This window comes from Nymphaea colorata, chromosome 9 (assembly GCF_008831285.2).
Source record: "Nymphaea colorata isolate Beijing-Zhang1983 chromosome 9, ASM883128v2, whole genome shotgun sequence".
NCBI classification, from domain to species: Eukaryota; Viridiplantae; Streptophyta; class Magnoliopsida; order Nymphaeales; family Nymphaeaceae; genus Nymphaea; species Nymphaea colorata.
In genome coordinates this window covers 2,058,601-2,077,628 of record NC_045146.1, presented here as the reverse complement: position 1 = coordinate 2,077,628, position 19,028 = coordinate 2,058,601, and the positions used below count along the sequence as shown (strand labels likewise).

The following is a 19,028-nucleotide window of genomic DNA, read 5'->3' as shown; positions in this document are numbered from 1 at the left end:
TTTAGTAAAGCTTCAATGAGCTTTATTTGTCCATGGTAGATGACATCGAATGGTATTTGTATAGCACTCTATGGTCACATAATAAGAGAGACGTTGAAATATTTTCCATAATTTGAAATATACATAGAGTGCTGATTTTTTCAAGTGAGTTCTGCTTCAGATTTAAATACGGTTTTATAATATTCCTTGAGACGAACTCAGGGCCCATGAGTGAACATGGGATTGCTCATCTGCAATCCAAAGTAAGTTGGCAGGCAAGTAATGCCTCAGCAATGCGAACTGATTGGTTCGTATCTCAAGTTAAAAGTGAATCGTCTGATCAAAATGCAAAGCGGAAGGTATTGAAATGCAATAATGGCTTATCTTTAACAATAAATTTCAACAATGTCCCCTCCAATATTACATTGGATAAAATACAAAAAATGACTAGCTATATACCCTTATAATTGTTGAGGTAGAGCAAAAAAGGCTGGAGACTGATTTTATATAACGGGGTATAAATACAAGCGCCCAAGCTTAAGCATTGTGTGACAGCAAAGAGCAGCAGATCTGCCATCTTAACTGCACCACCAACCAGACCGCCTTTTTCTTCGTACTCAAATTTCAACTATTTTCTCGCCATTTATAGGTCGACAATTTGATAGGGTTAAGTTTGCTAAGCACCACTCAAGAAACAAATCACCTTATATATTTCACCGAGTTTCGTAAAACTGGCTGGTCTCTCCAGTGGAGAACAATTGCAGCCGAAAGAATCAATCCTAGATAGAAATTTCCTGCTACAAGCACATGAACAGAAACAGATAACAGTAAATTTTAAGCACTGTAACACAACATTGTTCACTTTGTGCAGAAAGTATAAACAGATTTTGATTAGAAAAAATAACAAAGAAACCTTAAGTAGCCATTTTTGCAATTTATTCAGAATTTATTCTGCTTTTCTTTTCTCACGATGTGGCCAACAATCAAGGTGATTGAGAACACTTGGGGTTTTGCAATAATACCAGTTTCACCGAAACAACCTCTAATACAAAACATAGAAAGAAGAAACCAGCAACTGCAACTGACAAAGTTTTGAGTAGTCAAAAGGACCAGCCCATTGACTGCATTGAAGAAACCAAAAGTACCCTAGAGACCCTGTTTGGTGTGTGGGTTTATCCAGTCGCTCAAAATTAACCAAGATACCTAGCCCTCACCAACCCCAGAAAAATGGCCCTCTCATTCCTCTGTAGAATTGGTTAAACCACTTCCAAGATCCATCTGGGTTCAGAAATCATTTGCCTAAACAAGTGATGACCAAATTGTGCACGAGTAAATTTTTAAACACTTGTACTCTAACAGAGAATCTGCAGTTTCTAAAAATCTTGAGAGAAATTCATGAACTCCAACCTCCATAAATCACATGGTACGCAGTTTTGTGAAACTATTTTTGTTGCTTTTGCTTCTTATCCATTCCACTATTATGCGTAAAACATTTTATGTAAAAGACAAAAAGGAACTTGAAGATTCTTGTTTTCAAATGAGTACTTAACGGAAACCTGGGCGTGGACTGTCTTACGAGGAGCAGTGAGACGCACTTGCTGTATCTTACACCAGGTTTTATACTTATACCTATAGTTTTGACTTCAAAGGGGATGCATGTAGGAACCAAACCATGAATGCCTGCCCGATAGACAAAATCCACCCTGACATTGGCAAGCCCTTTGAATCTGAGCCCCAAAAGGCTTAATAAGTTTATATATAGGATCTAGATTCAACAAAACTGTAAGTATGCCAGGATAACAGATCAAGACACATCTCAAGTCCTTAACCCATGAGGTGCAGAATCTGAAGATTCTAGACATTGGAGCAAGCCATAGGAAGATATTTCATTTTTGGTGGGGTTAGAAATGATAGCAATTTGTATGGACAATCCTAACTTAGTAACTAGTAAGCATAAGATCATGTGACATTTTGAAAACTAGAACATATTATATAACACTAAACAGGAAGCATACCTTACACATTAGAATTAGGTGGGGAGAAGTGGTTCTCTCTCACTAGAAACAATGCGATGTGTAGTCTGGCACGAGCAGCAAAAAAACAAGTCAGTCTTGGCAAGTTTGTCTAAAATGGAAGAATTTCATTAGTTAAAGCATAACAACTTCAAAAGACCTATTGGGGAGAAGAAAATCAAGAGTACATACTTCTTCATTGGCTCCAGCAGCCATATTTATGAATGATGACTCCTTTGATCTGCAAAACAAAACCAAAAAACAGTAAATAACTCAAACACATCAAAATGCTCCATATCTATAGCTATATATATGCATAGGGATTTCAGTTGCTACTCTGAGAAGTTCAGAGACCTTTAGTTGAAAGTCAGTTCTCTTATTGTTTTCCACAAATGAACCACACGTATACATAAAACTGTTTTCCACAAATGAACGAGAACTATGCCACATGGACGAGGAAAAATGGGTGTTGTAAAACTAATTTGATGTTTTTTTTTTATTATTTTATTATGTATGAATATAAACAATTAATGTAATGAAATGTTATTGTTTTCATATATGTGAGTGAGTGAGTGAGTGTGTGTGTGTGTGTGTGTGTGATAAGAACTCGAGTTTTATGCAGTTGCGCTACATCCATGCCCATACCTGCATCCATGTGACAAAGGTTGGAAATTTATTGACAATAGCTATATATATATTGCAAAAACAAGGAAAACTCAATTCTTTGATGTGTTGATGTAATAAGAAAAGTCAAAAAGGCTACAAAATTTATAAGCCAAAAAAGCTAAGTTGATTTTAAATATACACACAGAAATACGACTTTTTCCCCCTACATTCTTGGGCATATGAAGCCCGTCTGTACAATTATATTTGCCCACAAAGTGCTAGCCTGTTCGATAGCAAGTAGGTGCCTGATGGCAAGTGAATGGTGCAATCCAAGCCTTACACTGCATGCTCATACTCTCTATCTCTGATAAACAAAGGTACGAAAAACTGGGATCAGGTCACTCCCACTTTCACATGTCTGCAATATGGACCACGAATTTGTCCCTGTTAACCTTATCAATGTACTAAAATGATGGCACATACTAATACAATGGCAAGTGACTGAATACCTTCAGTGGTATGTCACTTTGTTAAGTAGAAGCATTGGGTGACCGGACCTTCACTCATAGTTTTTGTCGCATGGTGAAGGCACAACTATAAAACTAACCTGTGATTCTTTTGAACCTCCAATATTTCTACTGCCCCATTTTGCTCTTCTTTGACCTTAGATAGTGGAGAAAAGAACTGCAAAAACAAAAACAAGAAAAATTAGAAACACAACAAATTAAACAAATGAAAAAAAAAATTAGAAACACAATAAATTAAACAAATGATTGATCCTATAAAGAAAACTCAGATTACCTGATGCATTGATATGAAGACAATGGAAATCCCTAACATGAAATTAACTGTCAAAGTATGGCCAAATAATGCAGCAGATGCTATGCCAGTGAAAATGGTGGCAACAGTTGACGAATACTTCTTCAGTATGGTATCTGTAAAAACCAGTGAGTAAACAACTGACAATGTTGCAAACATGTAAGCAAGAACATCCATCAAATGTAGTCAGTAGCCAGGGAACGAAAATTTTCTATTCATGTAAAAGAAACGATCAATTATAAGGAATACAAGATACCACCAGAATACCAAGTAAACCAACAAAAAGGCACAGAAGAGTGAAATATGACCTGCATATTTGAAAAAGAATGAGGACAAAATTCCTTGTGCTGCATTGTTGCATATCAATAACATGGTAGCTTTTGAGTGGCCTTGTAGAATATTGAAGTTGTTAGGTCCTGTTCAAATAATACAGCAGCAAGAGCATTACATGTTTGTAGGTGAAAAAGTAAACAGGATGGTTTTTCTTTATTTTAAGCATCTTGCACAGGCCAAGAGAAGTGAATATAAAAACCATAGGCTATTGATGTATACTAATATTATGTAACTCAAACATTCCATATGAACCACATATCAGAAAGACCAACACTATTATCATATCATGTACTAATATTTTTTTTGACATTTTGATGTTTTTGTTTAAACATTTATATTTTTATGAATATAAATAATAAACATATGTGTTTGTTTTCCTACTATGTGGGGGTGTGCAGAGTCATGTCCCCCACACCCAAATTTTTAAAATTCTCTGCAATGATGTTTGCACCCACACCCATGTCACACGGGTGAGAACTGTATTAGAAACAGTGAATGATAGTACACTAGACTGCAGAAATCAAAGACAGACAAGGATGAGAAGATCTCTATACAAGTCACCAAGTACGAATATTAACAGAAGCATGCCTTTAGAATCCCCAGAAAATTGATGCATCACATCTAAACTAGGTCCATTAGGTCACAAGAACAGTACATCTAACCAGAGCTTCAAAACACACCTTTAAATACAGCCATCCCAAGGATACCAAGGAAATTGAATATTGCACCATATCCGTACAAAAATAAATTCTGTGCCAAAAGAAAAGAGAAATTAGATAGGTAGAATAACAACAGTAACAACAGAAACACCTCACAGTCATGACAACTGAAAGGTCATAAGGCAGATGCATTTATAACAAGTCTTAGGTTCAAAGATAAATTTTCCATAAAAACAAATTCTTGGAACTCCACGTACTTCAACTATGATAACTATAACTTAAATGACAGAGCTAGAAGATCAGTCAATAAGGGTTTCATACAAAGAACAATGAGAAAGCGTGCAAATGGTTAGAAAATTAAACGGAAGATAGAAGCAGAATGGTTATGCATGTAAGGATAACATATGTTAGACAAGCATAGTTAGATTAACTTGCAGAATATGGTATCTTAACTGAACTTCAATTCATATTTGATTAGTTTACCCAATGCAACAGCTTGACCAGTTTTCACAGAGCTAGAAGCTTCAACCTCTTATTGGTATTGGAAAGCAAAACAAATTAATCACTTACAGTATAAGAACTTTGACTGTGCAAATACACACTGGACAGTGCCCAGGAATTTTCTCAGATATTCTCCACTTTCTTTACACATCCCAAGATAGTCTTTTAAAAAGGAAAACTTATATCAGTTCCAAAACAAGAACAAAAAGATGAAAGGATGCCACCTCTGTAACACGGGTACGGCTCCAAAGGAGGAGTACCCGTCCGGTACCGGTACGACACGGGTACGGGTACGGCACCCGGTACTGCAATTTGGTGCGTTGACCGTTTCGGGTACGGTCAACGCACCGGAGGCCATATCCGTCCATTTTTGGACACGGTCAAAGTTGACCGAGTCTAAATATGTCCGTTTTTTTATTTTAACGATTATTTGATTTTATCTTTTAACATTGTTTTAACGTTAAAAAACCTTAAGTTTCGAAACCCTTTTTCGTTTTTCGTTTTACGTTTTCTCCTCTCCGAGTCTCCGGCAACGGCAGCGGCAGGGAAGGCAGGGTCCTCTCCAGCGACGACAGCAGCGAAACAAAGGCGACATCAGCGGCGGAACGGCTGGGCGACGGCAACAGCGACTGTGAGGGACCATACCGGCCTTCACCGCCGGCGACGACCGGCAACGACAATCGTCGATCTTGAGATGACAGTCGAGTTATTGCCGGCAGCGGACCATACCGGCGACGGCAGTCGAGTTATTTCCGTTTGTGTATATTTTTTGTGTTCTATTTTCCAAGTGTTTCGTCGGAGATATGCATCGACTGTTAGAAATATGCATCTCTGTTTGTGTTTGTGTTCCCTTTATTTGACCTCTTAATCAGAAAACGACGGCGACGGCAGGTTCTGAGATATATCGTTTCGTGATCATCTCTGTGTCTTCCCTAGTTATTGCTGTGATATATCGTTTCGTGAGAGGATTCATTGCTCCTTCTAATCTTCATGATGCGACTGAGGAGAATCAAGAAAGCTGACATGTTTGTATAATTGTATGTTAATTACTTCCATACTGTGTTTTGGACCATGATTTTATTTTGTTTGCAATTTTTTGATATATATGTGTGAATATGTTATTTTGTTTGAAATTTTTTGATATATATGTGTGAATATGTTATTTTATATATATATATATATATATATTTATTTATTTATTTATTTATTTATTTATTTATATATATTTGTTTGTGTGTGTACGGCATATCCCCGTACCCAAATTTTTTGAAAATGGTCCGTACCCGTACCCGTACCTATGTGACATAGGATGCCACTAAATGAATAAAGAAAATGATATCAGAACTTGTATAATTGGAAAATCTGGAACGGTGTATTTTGATGCTATAGCAGATTTGATGCTCTAGCAGATATCATCCGTAAATTGATAGTCAAAAGCATTAAACGAGCCTGGGCAGGGCCTAGGTGGGCCAAAAATAATATATGAAAGGAAAAATTATGAGGAAGAAAAGGAAGGAGGAGAAGGAAAGAAGAACAAGGGACAAAAGTAGAAGAAAAAAGAACAAAAAAAAAGGTAAAATTAGAAGAAAATAGGAGGGAGAAAGAATGAGAGCATTTTTTCTTACATAGGCTCCTATGTGGCCCAGCCTAGTCGAGTAGGTGGGCACCTAGGGCCTAACACCTAGGCACGCTTTGACTACTAAGGTCCATAATGTAATTGTATCATGATAGTACTAATATTATTTAGTTGTGCTTGGGCCAACAAAATCCTACCTAATGGAGACAATTGGAATATTTTAGAAATGTGTATTTTGAGACTCTTGCAGATATTGTCCATAAAGTCATCACATCTTAACAATAATAGTGCTGTTCCCAGAACACAAGGAATGTTAAATATCAAAATGCACTATCAAAAGCACAGTAGCACTTCCAGGTCAGTGATATTTGTGATCATTCCTTGGCTTTGTCACACGGACTATTCAAAGGCTGCACCCGTGTCGACATGATGCTGGTGCTGGTGCAGGTCCGACACGCACCTCAACCGCATCCTTTCTTATGCAAGTTCAAAATATTTTCCATTCTTTTTTTCTTCTTCTCCCTGTCCCTTTCTTTCTTTATGTATAGTAATAAAATTAAAAAGAAAGGACAGATTAAGCTAAGAAACAAGCTAAAATTATATATATTATGAATGCATACACACACACACACAGACATATATATATAAAATAAATATATTATATATATACACCCTCGCTGCACCCTCGCACCCACACCAGCACCCGACGATCATGTGACATAGTTCCTTGGTTTGGTTCTCTGACTAATTCTTTACAGGGCGACCTTCATTCGAGCATAACATTCTGCATTTTCTCACCTAAATGAACTTTTTGCAGTCTAAAAGTGAAGCTATGGTATACGTAGCTAAATCTAAAGATGCTTGTAGACTATGATTCAAATCTAATCCAATGATTTATGTCTTAAGACAAATATAATATACCCAAAACTGAAGTAGCTTAAACAAGTAAACCATTAAGGCATTAACTTAATTTCCACAAAAATCAAATTTTAAGAAAAATGACAACAAAAAAGGATTGCCAGCTACACCACGAAAACAGCAGCTTTCTACAACCAATAATTCTCACTGACGAAGGGAAAAAAATAATCAATCTCTTGAAAGAAAAGGTCACACAACCAGTTTATATAAGCAATTTGGATTTTAAAAGTCGGAATGTATGAATACCTGAAGGTAGATACTTGTGTCAAATTGGCTCTTCAAGGCATATTCGTTGTAGACAGATGCCAAAGATGGAACAGTGACCTATAAATTTTGTAGCAAGGTAATCGGAACATGGTAAGTTATAGAATAAATCATGTGATAATGTTAAAATCACAAGAATCGCATTAAAAGTTGGGACAAGTCAACTAAAAACATGAAAATTCACCAAGCATGCCTGAAGTATTTCCAAATGAAAATCAAACAAAAATAGCTGAAAGGCTGAAAGCAGACCAGAAAGACACATGATTCAAAAATCAGTGGGATAAGAAAACTATTTGAATTGATTCTTGGCAGTAGGAGACTTAACACATACTAGATATCCCACATAGTACTATAATGAATAATTAAGTTCTCTGCCAAGAGAACCAACAGAAAACAGTCATTTGCTAAAACAACACTGGAATGGTTAATGCATTATTCTTATTCACGAGAGTGAGACTGAGTCTGAAAATATTTTGAAATGACTAGATCACAGATCAGCATGTATCACTCACAAAAATTGTGGTATACAGGTATGCACCAGTAGCAACTGGTAAGCCCAATGCTGTGGTACCCTCTGGAAGCGACCGTAGCTGGTTGACAGATATTCCAATAAGTAAAAGCGCAAGAGCCTCCCACTGTTTAAGAAAGAACAAGATAATGAATTTAGGAAGAATGCAACACCCTTAAATGTCATAAAAGGTGATCTTCTGCAACATACAAGACGATATTTTCATGAACAATGATTACATCTCTCCAACACCACCTAACGCAAAAAGTCCGTGAGAAATATTTTTGAAAAATTAAGTACACATGACTCCAACTTTTCTAAAGCACATTCAACACCATCACCAAAACCACAGGCCCACCAGTGTAAAACAATAACAAGGCAATACAACCGTCAGCTTACCAAAGTCAAGGAACCTCAAATGTTTACTATACTTTCCACATCACAGATACAAAGCATGTGAACAAACATTCAACATTTCTTAGTTATTGCAGCACTAATAATTCAGCATCAACATTGAAGAAATACACAATTATAATGAGTCAACAGAAATACATTACTACAGTTAAGAGAAGAAAAACAGACCCACTGCATATCCTCAAAAATACCCACTAAATTTGCACTTCGAAAACCAGTTCCCTTCATATCAAGACTTCAAATTTTATTCATGAGACCCTTAGAGAGCTTCCAAAAATAAAGAACTGCACTGTGAAAAGGAGTATATATTCACAAATTTTACTTGTTTATATATGAAGCTGGTGCAGGAGTGTGTATCTTAAGACATCCAATAAAAATATGCAAGTACCAAATAAACATGGCCAATTACAGAATAGCACACAACCATGTTTGCACTTGAACCCATGCCTGGACACAAAATGGTGCTTCAGTCATTTGACACTGCTGGCATTTGTAGGACTATGCCTGCTGCATCTAACTACATATGTCATATCACATATGGAACATCTAAGATGTGAAAGAAGTGAAAATTGCAACAGCAAACCTGTATTATAGAGAACCTTCGTTTCATTATCATTTTCAGAAGGATGGCAATGACCAGAACCTGAAAAACAATGAAAACTTTATACTGGAAATGGAGAGTCAAAAATGGAATATAGAGAGCTTGAGAAAGCATGACACAGATGAAAGTGCATAATTTACCAAGATGCTATATAAGCAAAAGCAAGAATGAAACAAGTTGCCGATCTATACACCTGGATGGTTGTTCTATGTTTCAACATGTGCAAGTTGATAGACAAGCAGTTCAACTGTCCAAGGTTCTAAATCATGCTCAGCTTGGGGTTGTTAAGAGTAACACAAATTTAGGTGGTGTTGCTCTGACTGATATTAAGAAATATCATCTGTTTCCTATGTACTATTACAATGTCTTAACGCACAGGGGTATCTAAGGACAGTACATTATAATCTTAACGTACAATATCCAGAAGCTTGAGAATCTCAGATAGTCTTCTCTTCTTCCAGTAAAGCTGCTAATCGTTCTTCCTTTTTTCCGTTCTCTCTTCTACCGCAGAAATTCACAATGGCTTGAACCTACCTTGCAGTGGCAGAGCCATGTGCCCACATGAGCCCAGGAAAACCTTTCACAAAGGTAGCTGAAGCCAACTCGAGCCACATGGTTTGCCCCCATTGGACCCAGATTGGTGCCCCACATCATGCAGCCTCATCGAGTGTTTTGACTTTTCACTCACTCTTGGCATCTCACCCTTCGAGGGTTTCCACTTATCCTTTGCATCACAGTCATGAAATCACTAAATAGTTTGCCCTTTGAGTGTTCTGCACTATAGGAATTTGCCATTTTCATGTTTTGCCTTTCGCTTATCGCCCTTTGCAATTCACCTTGTGGCCCCATGAACATAAAAAACAGGCTGTAGCCTCCACTATGTGCTACTGACATCCCTGCCAGTGGCAGCTATATCGTCTTATTTTTTGTGAGACTGGCATTTCTCCACTGCAGTCCCCACTGCAGTTGACCACCAACCATCTTCACCACAGGCATCGGCTTCATAGATAGGTCTCTCTCTGTCTTCCACTGACACAGAGCAGTGGGCTGCCTCTACCACTTGTTTTTCTTCAGGACGAGATGGGCAGATTTGCAGAGGTTGCCAGTTTTATCTATGGTGCCCAAAACCCTTTTCTTGCAGTGTCTCTCCTTCTCCCTCCCCATATGCTTTCCCCTTATTTGCTTGTAAATCTTACACCTTGTGTGCTTTCATGACAGGAATTTTTGTATCTCCCCCTTTTTTGCATTTAAAATGGCTTTCCCCTTGGACAAAATTGTATAACTGGCATGCCTCATAGTGACACAGATGTTCGAAACTGGAAGCATTCATACTTCATGCCACAGGTATTCCACATTTTCAGATTATGGATGGCCGGTTTTAATTGTCCAAATTGGCTGTTTGGTTTCCACTTCTCAAGGTGGTCATGTTGCTTAGACTCCGTCAGAATTTGAAACGACACTGCATTGCATTCTTTATTCAATTTAAGTTGATCTATATTTGGGCTGTGGTTTCACCAAATAATAAAGCATATTCTCCATAGGATGAGGATAGGAGTTTGGCAACAGATATTAATGCCCCTCAAGCAAAAGTTTCTACCTCCATTACTGCTACCTTTCCTAGGACAATGCACATTATGAGTGTGGGCATACCATTCAAGTACCTCATGTGAGCATCCAAGGCCATCCACACCTCCAGAATCTACTTTGGACATGGATGATATCAGTTCCTCAATCTCTAGAGAATAATGATAATCATATAAAGTATAAAGCGTTTTAAGATATGGATCACAACTAACTAGTTCAGCCTTTGAGGCTCCAACCCCATAGAGGGATATGGTAGGAATAGCAACTGTCAACCTGAGTAACATCCCTCACATGCAACATTAGAGTTTAGGATGCCGGCAAAAGTATCTTAAATGAAGAAAAGAAAGCAAAAAAAAACTAAAACTTTTATATAGGAGCTGAAACCCTCGGCTATCTGTCCATCCAGCCTCTCACAAAACACAGCCTGATGCATTGAGGCTGTGTGCTGTGAGAGGCCGGATGGACAGGTGGCTGAAGAAATCCTAAATGTATATATTCTCGATGCCACGTGCATTCATGGTCTTTTCTGAAAAAAGCTGCACCCCACAACCTTGTGACATAGTCTGCACATAAAACAATGAATTTACTAGTAAAAAACTATACACCATTCTAGGACTGAAGGCTCACCTTCAGATTACTAAGCATCTTCACCGTTGCAGGGTTGAAATACAACTGTAAGACAGTAAAAGTAAGGTGATCAGATAGTCAGCTAACAACCATCCATTATTTAAGAAGCTGAAAAAATTCTCTGCACCACCAATAAGCTCATATTTTTTGAAATCACAAGTGCAAGATCATGGATGACAATATATATTGCAAAGTATATTGAAGCTCTTGCTTAACCTGCATTGTGAACTTCAGATAGTTATTGATGGCATAAAGAAAAGCTGGCACGGCAAGAAGAACATTACTCCGAGCTGCCTGAAAAGGAGACATTCATAGACATGTTAAGGAAGCCACTCACTCGACAAACAAATCATAAAACAAATAATCTCATTAATAAGAAAAAAAAACAGAAATGCCACATGATCACAAGAATCAACAAGCATGTAGAGAGCTGTGTTGGGAAACATATGTTGACTCCCAACATCTTCACATGAATAATTTTTCTTTTTCACCAAGAAGGCATGCCAAGAATAGAAAAAAAAAACAACGGCAAAGGTAAATAAAAGCAATCAACTTAAAACCAAAAAAAAAAAAGAATAGTAGCAGAATTCATTTTTAAATGGTAAGCAAGAACGTTAGTTTATTGATATGAAGATTCCCAAAGAAACTCTTAACGCCAAACAAAATTGCACTCTGCAGTAATATAAGAGTACTAACTTGCACAAAGGTTGAAATCGAAAGAAGAGGCTTCTCCCCCACTTTCTGGCGCCTAGACTGCAAAAAGGATAAAATGTCAGTGGTCTACATCCTAAGAAATTAATCGACCATTCTGAGTCTCTGACATTTGCTCCAATTAACTCAAAGAAATTAAAATAAAAGTCAAATTAGTAAATGCATGAAAATGTCTTTCTTCATTTCTTCAACCATACCCAGTACTAGAAGTATTTGTCATACAAAAAAATTACTACAGGAAGCAGAATGTGGGAAGAAAAGAAGTTACGTGAATTGCATAAATCAGGTTTTCTTAGTAGATGGCTAGTATCTGAGACAATTGAAACATTTTCTTTTCGATTACTTGCTAATAAAAATGTATTTGAGATGTCATTGCCAACATTAAAAGCAATCAAAATGAACCAAAATCCAGGTAGCAGCTTTAAGTAACCAGGTCCCTTGCTTTCAGAAGTCTGAACAGCCAAATTTGATTTTCTTGCATGCTAATATATATATTTTAATGACAAAAAAAAACATCAAAATGACCAGCAAGTTTCTGCACTGGTTCGCCTAGTGCCACAAGATTCATGTCTCAAAGTTCAAAGAGTTCCTTGTACAACTTCCAGCTCCAACATCACAAATCATCAAATCTGGGAACCATCTTTCTGCTCACAGCAGTTGAAAGTCCAGCTTACGATTTTTCAGCATAGGATGCTATACACACAGTTGCTATGAGCTTCCAGCTTGACTCCCCCTCAACCTTCTCAATTCTTCAGCACCCCAAACTGGCTAGTCCAATATGACTGACTACAAACAGCAATGCAGCAAGCAAGAACTGACTACAAGTCCTCTAAGACAGTCCCAGCAGCAATCCAGATTCCAAAGATTTAAAAACCCTTGTGGGCAAAGAAGGATAAATGCATTTCAGGACTAATATAGAACATGTGAAATAGTTAAGAAATCCTTTGCATTGATGTTCTTAAAACCAACCTCTGTTGAAATTGAAAATGATATGCCATCAAAAATTTCATAACAAAAGCTGGATATCACAAGACTTCTTGCTCAGCTAAGTACTAAAGTCTGTTGTTGCAAATATCAAAAAAACTCAGAGGAACATCTTGTTTACTATAGCACAAAGAAGTGGAATCTTCAAAATGAAAAGAATAACCTGTATAAGATCATTAAAAGCATTTACCTATCATGTATCATGTGCAAGTCTAGCAAAGGAAGATACAAACTGAATTACCATCATAGGTAAAAAGAAACGGCTGAGTTTACATGTTTACTACTGGAATAAAGAGAAATTATCAGCAGGTCAAAACACACTGCTAATGACAGTCATTTATAATTTTATAGTGTTGAAAAAAGGAAAAGCTAACAAAAATGGTGCATCCACTTGTTTTTTAGATGATAACTAAAGTAATTTTAAGTTTTTAACTATAACCCTAGCAGGCAAAAAGAAACAAGTCAACAACTGTTTACAGTGCCTATACATGTCCAAAATATCATAATTCTAGTATGTTGCATAGCCCGCAAAGACAGTCCACAGTGGCAATAAAACATTAAGTGTGGGTTCATAATTCCAGATCTTGACCGATCTAAAATCCCTTAAATAACAGATCCTCAAATTTGAGGTGATGCTCTATCATCTTATCTTAAGTGAGATATTGTGTCAATGTATGACCGAAAACAGTAAACCTTAAATGTGATTAAGGTTAGATCCTAGATCCTTTATCTGATAGAGATTAGATTCTGGTATAGAACTCCTCCATATAAGCAAACTGCTACCACATCAGATCAGCTCAAATATGCAGGCTAAATGTTGAAAATGCCACTCAATAAAATACGCTACTGGCCAGTTCACTTTTATGTCATGAAAAGTATATGGGATAATAAATGGTCATGCAAAAGAATATAACAAAGACAATGAAATCGAACCTGGATTAAGAGCATAATAACAGCAAAAAGAACTTTTGCAGCTTCAGTCAAGAAATTCACACTTATAGGACTGAACTTGAAACCACCATCTACTTTGGACATAAAGACCAAAATAGGCTGCAGAAACAGATGAACCATCAAGTCAATGTCTACTAGACACTTAGTAACAGAATTTAGCATGAACTAGACAGAACCATATGCGACTGAAAATTAACAAAACTAGTTAGATAAACAAGCATCTGGTTACCACAATAGGAGTCAACACATAGAAATAACAATAGATTTAAGAAAATAATTACCTGTAGACCAACCAAGAAGCAGTCACCTACAACCAAGACAATATTGAGGGCTCGAGTTTTTGAAGACAATTTACTTCTATGCCGGTCATACGCCCTTGAGATGGTCCTAGCAGTTGGTGATAAGCCCAATTTGGAATGACATACACTACACTCCACCATCCCATTCATCCTGATGGCTTCAGTCAATTTAGAAATTGTTTTGTGCCAAGTGGTGATACTAAAACCACTCCACTAAGGAAAAAAATGTGTCCAATCATGATCCTGAATCTGCCAAAATGGGGACAGAAAAAACAATTTAAAGGAAAAAATATCAAGAATAAAAAATAGAGATACAGACTCATTGACATGGCAAAGGAAACAGAGATGACCAGAAACTAAGAAAAGACGTATTTCAGGACACAAAAAAATATCAAAATTGCTGCATTTCTTTCAAAAAGAAAAGAAAGACATGAACAGGAAAAAGGAACAACAAAACATGAGAAAGAAAGCCACATGAAACTAATCAACGTTCCATTAATGAATTCCAAGAGGCATATCGTTCTAGGACCTTCATTTATAATAAGAATAAGACAATTGCTACCTCATATAAGATGATCAGGATACAAATAAGGAAATGATTATGTTAAAACCTCCATTACGGTACAAGAAGCACCAACCTAGTACCGACAAAAGCACAAGTTTACCCTGGGACAACCATTCTGGATGCTGAATACTAGACATTTCCTTGGCAGGTGAAAAGTCAACATTGAAGTATTATAACCTCAAAAGCATGCTTTGTTTCACTTGAAGGCACTTTTTCAACAAAAGAAGCCCATAAAAGAAGTAAATTATATCCTTATGTTCAATTATATAGTTGGCACCTCATTCATGTGCTACCTACTTTTCGGACATTAAGAAAACCAGATCCAGTACAGTGAAATCTTTGACAACAATGAGCTATTCATCCAGCTGATTGAAGCAACAAACAAAGAAAAATGGGACAAGATTTTTACTATCTAGAAGATGGAAAGATTTTCACCTTTTTCAGAACTCATTCATTTTATATTAGGGTATGTTTGATGCACAGCAAAAACAATGTGTGCCTGCCCAGCCCACAAATATTTTCAGGTATGTACAGTTTATCTGTGCAGCATCAAACGCCGAAGATTTTACCACACCAAATCTGCCGATCCGAATAAGTCAGGGGCAGAGCTCGACTTTTTTGAGGAAAAAGTCTTTTGCCCATTAGGGCTTCCACATATCTCTCTCCTCCTGTCTCCTTTTGCTGCCTTACATTGTCGCAACAGCTGTTACTCTGGCATTCTATTTTTCAACTATGCCACGCTGCCATTTTGGATTCTTTAATCTTCTCACAATGTCTTCTACTATTTTACATGTGCATCATCAATTTCAAAAAAACAATTGCTACTACACCTTTTCATGTAACATCAAGATTTTGAAGGTCTTGAATTCTTAATAATTTCGTCATTTTCATATTTTTATAAATTTTTTAACAACGTTATATTTTTTAACCTGCTATTAATCGCTTAATGTCTGGCACTCTTTTTAATATTTTTTCTTTAAGTATGCATTCTAGACAGGCACTAAGGATCTCCTCTTTTTGTTCATCCTCTGTTTCAAGACAAGCTCCTTGTTCTTCTTTTTCTTTTTCCTATAATGCATCCCAGTATGCAACAAGCATACATAAATCTCAAAACAACCAAATTCATTCGCTTAAGCGTTGTAAGAATTTGATCAGCACTATATAAAGCTAAGAAACATGGAATCTTCAAAAAGGTTGCCACACCCAAGTTTACACAACTTAGGTGCAGGCGTTGCAACGAACAAATTATTTTCTTTTGAACCACCAATAAAAACAGAACTTGTTACTTGCTAATCGCTAGTTTTCTTGTTTGTACTTTGTAGATATTTTAGTGCTAATTTTAAAGTTTATGGGCAGCATTATATATATATATATATACATATATATATATATATGCACTTATGTTTTACTTTCTTTTTCTTTTTTTCTAAATGCTGCACCTGCATCGTGACTTGCATTCACATCTGCACCCACACCAATGTCACATAGCTATGAAGTGCTTTTGTTGAAAAATACCAATAAAACAAAAAAGGCTGGCAATCAAAGCAGCCTTATCTGCCAAGAACAAAGATGGCAATGACCATTAAAGTACAACTTTAGTAGTGAGTAACAACTTCAGTGCAGGAAAGAATGTCAATGAAGAAACTTGTGGTTTCTATCTTTTCAACATTTGAAGAACAACCAAAAATGTGAAAAAGGATAATTTGGATGCAGTTAGATACCCTTTTCGGATCATCCTTTAGCTAGGGAGCTTAAGAATATGGTTACCTATGAAGACATGGCAAAAATAGAAGTCATAATTATTAGAAAAAAATGCTCAATGTTGCTGCAATGCCAGTCTTCAAATTTTTCATACTATCGTATCATTAAGCAGATTGTATGGAGTAGTCTAGTAGATGAACGCCACCACTTCTCTTATGGGTTCTATGAATAATGATTCGCTTACTCTTATTCAATATAGACTATAAAGTATGCCGTCAAGGAGTATTCTCAATTGTTTATGGGCAGCTCAGCCTAGAGATCTCCAAAAGAGCGAATAGTACTAGTAGACGAAACTCATCGCGGGATGCCTCCATAGTGATCATGGAGTGTTATGAGCAAACGTTATGTAAATCCAATCCCACGGGTTAGAACTTAGAAGATTAAGGACCTTAGCGTTTTGGTTGATAGTGGTGCTTCAGATCCCATCCAGAGATACAGTACAGTAGTTTCCAACTGTTGCGGATGATCCATGAAGAACCGGCCGATGAAGGAGGTAGGCAAAAATGCGGTCCGTCTAGCTCCAGCTTGCTAAAAGGTGAAAAGGTCCAAAAAAAAAAAGGGAGAGAAAAAGACGGAAACAAAAGAAATTTCAAGAATTAAAAAAAAAAATCCCAGTTTTTATTAAATCAAGGTACCTGAAACGGGATAATTGCTCATGAAACTAGACAAGCACTAAAACCAAAATTTATTTCACTAATACAAAACAGCTAAGAAAAATTATTATGTTCAAACGCCAAATTGTTCGAAGTTGTTCCTCATTCAATTCGAGTTCCACTTCTTCTCGTTGAGCAGTTCGAAAACAAAACGTGTCAAGACGATTAAACAAAATCCCATCAAAAACGAACGAAATTCGTATTTCCTGCTAACATGGAAAACACACGCACAAACAAAATAGATGGCCATAGCAAACTACAAGGCATCGCATCTATACGAATAGTCCGACCCAGCCGTCTCCTTACGATCATGCAGAAAGTAAGCGATAAAACAGGAAACGATAAATCAGCTTGTGTTTTTCATCGAGTACCAAGCGAATCACGCACCTTCATTTTTCGCATCAGGAACGAGCCGAACCAGCAATAAAACCAAACGATTCCTTTCAATTCTGCCAGGATCGCTCAGATCACCAAAAAAATCATCGAATTCCGCTCACTCACAACTCAGCCGGAAAATAGAAACCTCCAGATCTAGGGAAGCAGCCCTCGGCCCGGCTCTCGCTTGCAAGATCGCGAACTTTCTAGATCTAAACGAGACGAAAACGTGGCTGAAGAACAGAGGCTTAGATCTGGAGGATCGGATCAAAGAATTCCTGGACACTGCCTGAGGCTCAACAATTCCTTCTCAGATCTACAGGCCCTCACATCTCTACGCCCCGAAACCCCATTCTTCTTCTTCTTCTTCTTCCTTCTCCCGGAGAGGGAACTTACAGAAGAAAGTGCGGGAGGGAAGAAAGAGAAACAGAGAGTACGAAAAGGAAGACGCGAAGAAAGCACAGATGGTTTGAGGGAGGGAACGATTTACTTATAGCGCGAACACCTCTCTCTCCCTCTCTCTCTCTCTCTCAGCAGGGAAGGGAAGGCGCTGTATTTCGCTTCATTTTCACACCAATTCCATGCACTTCATTCTTTTCCTCTTCCTCTTTCCCGCTTTCTGCACTCGTCCCTAATTTTATGGACTATTGACAAGGGCGTGCTTTACCTTACTGTTATCTAAAATCAACGCTCAGTAAATATTGAAAAATTAGGATATAGAAGTTGGATCGGATTCAGATATAATAAACGATATTTATATGGATTTGGATTCAGATTCGCATATATATATATATATATTGGCTGGATTAGAATTGGATATAGCTTTAAATAAAGATCTGTCTAATATCGTTTGAATTCAATTTAAAAATCGGATTCAGATTTGTATTTGGAAGTTAATCTAAAAATAGGATTAGGATTATGAATTCGGATTTTGAATTCGGATATAGTATTAGATTTTTCTTTAACTGAATTCTAATGTGAATATACAGATATCCGAAAAATTGAATACAGTATTGATATCCCAATTAATGGCTAAATATATGAACAAAGATTAAAAAAACATACAAATAAATAAAATATATATGACATCAATATTATTCATATTGCAACCCTTCCTCATTGGAAGACAAACAAATGTGAATATAGATTGCATCTGTTGAATCTCGTGTTTTTAATTATGTTTCGGGAATCTGTTATCATTATACTTCAACTTACATATTATTGATTTTTCTCTTACAAGTTGACGCCTCTAACATTAAAAATATAGATTGTTGCTTATTAGCAACATTTCCAAGCCGTCACGCCAACCCCCTTTAGATCATATACAT

At 36.9% G+C, this 19,028-nt stretch overlaps 1 protein-coding gene across 3 annotated transcripts; it reads right to left on the bottom strand.

Annotated features, from left to right (window-relative positions):
- Positions 1-341: 341 nt before the first annotated feature.
- LOC116260247 (CMP-sialic acid transporter 5-like) lies at positions 342-18,305 on the bottom strand. Of its 3 annotated transcripts, none has more exons than XM_031638425.2 (16): positions 17,713-18,305; positions 14,329-14,595; positions 14,030-14,146; positions 12,098-12,154; positions 11,618-11,695; positions 11,402-11,446; positions 9,173-9,232; positions 8,180-8,302; positions 7,650-7,727; positions 4,430-4,499; positions 3,725-3,832; positions 3,399-3,532; positions 3,205-3,281; positions 2,184-2,232; positions 1,995-2,059; positions 342-776 (listed from the first exon to the last, which is right to left on the bottom strand). In XM_031638425.2, the coding sequence occupies exons 2-15, from the start codon at positions 14,494-14,496 to the stop codon at positions 2,009-2,011; spliced, it is 1,215 nt and encodes a 404-aa protein (XP_031494285.1). In that variant the 5' UTR covers positions 14,497-14,595; positions 17,713-18,305; the 3' UTR covers positions 342-776; positions 1,995-2,008. The 3 variants fall into 3 exon arrangements, with proteins under 3 accessions (XP_031494285.1, XP_031494286.1, XP_049935445.1); XM_031638426.2 differs by having other exon boundaries at positions 342-773; XM_050079488.1 differs by having other exon boundaries at positions 14,329-14,589.
- Between the last annotated feature and the right edge of the window lie 723 nt (positions 18,306-19,028).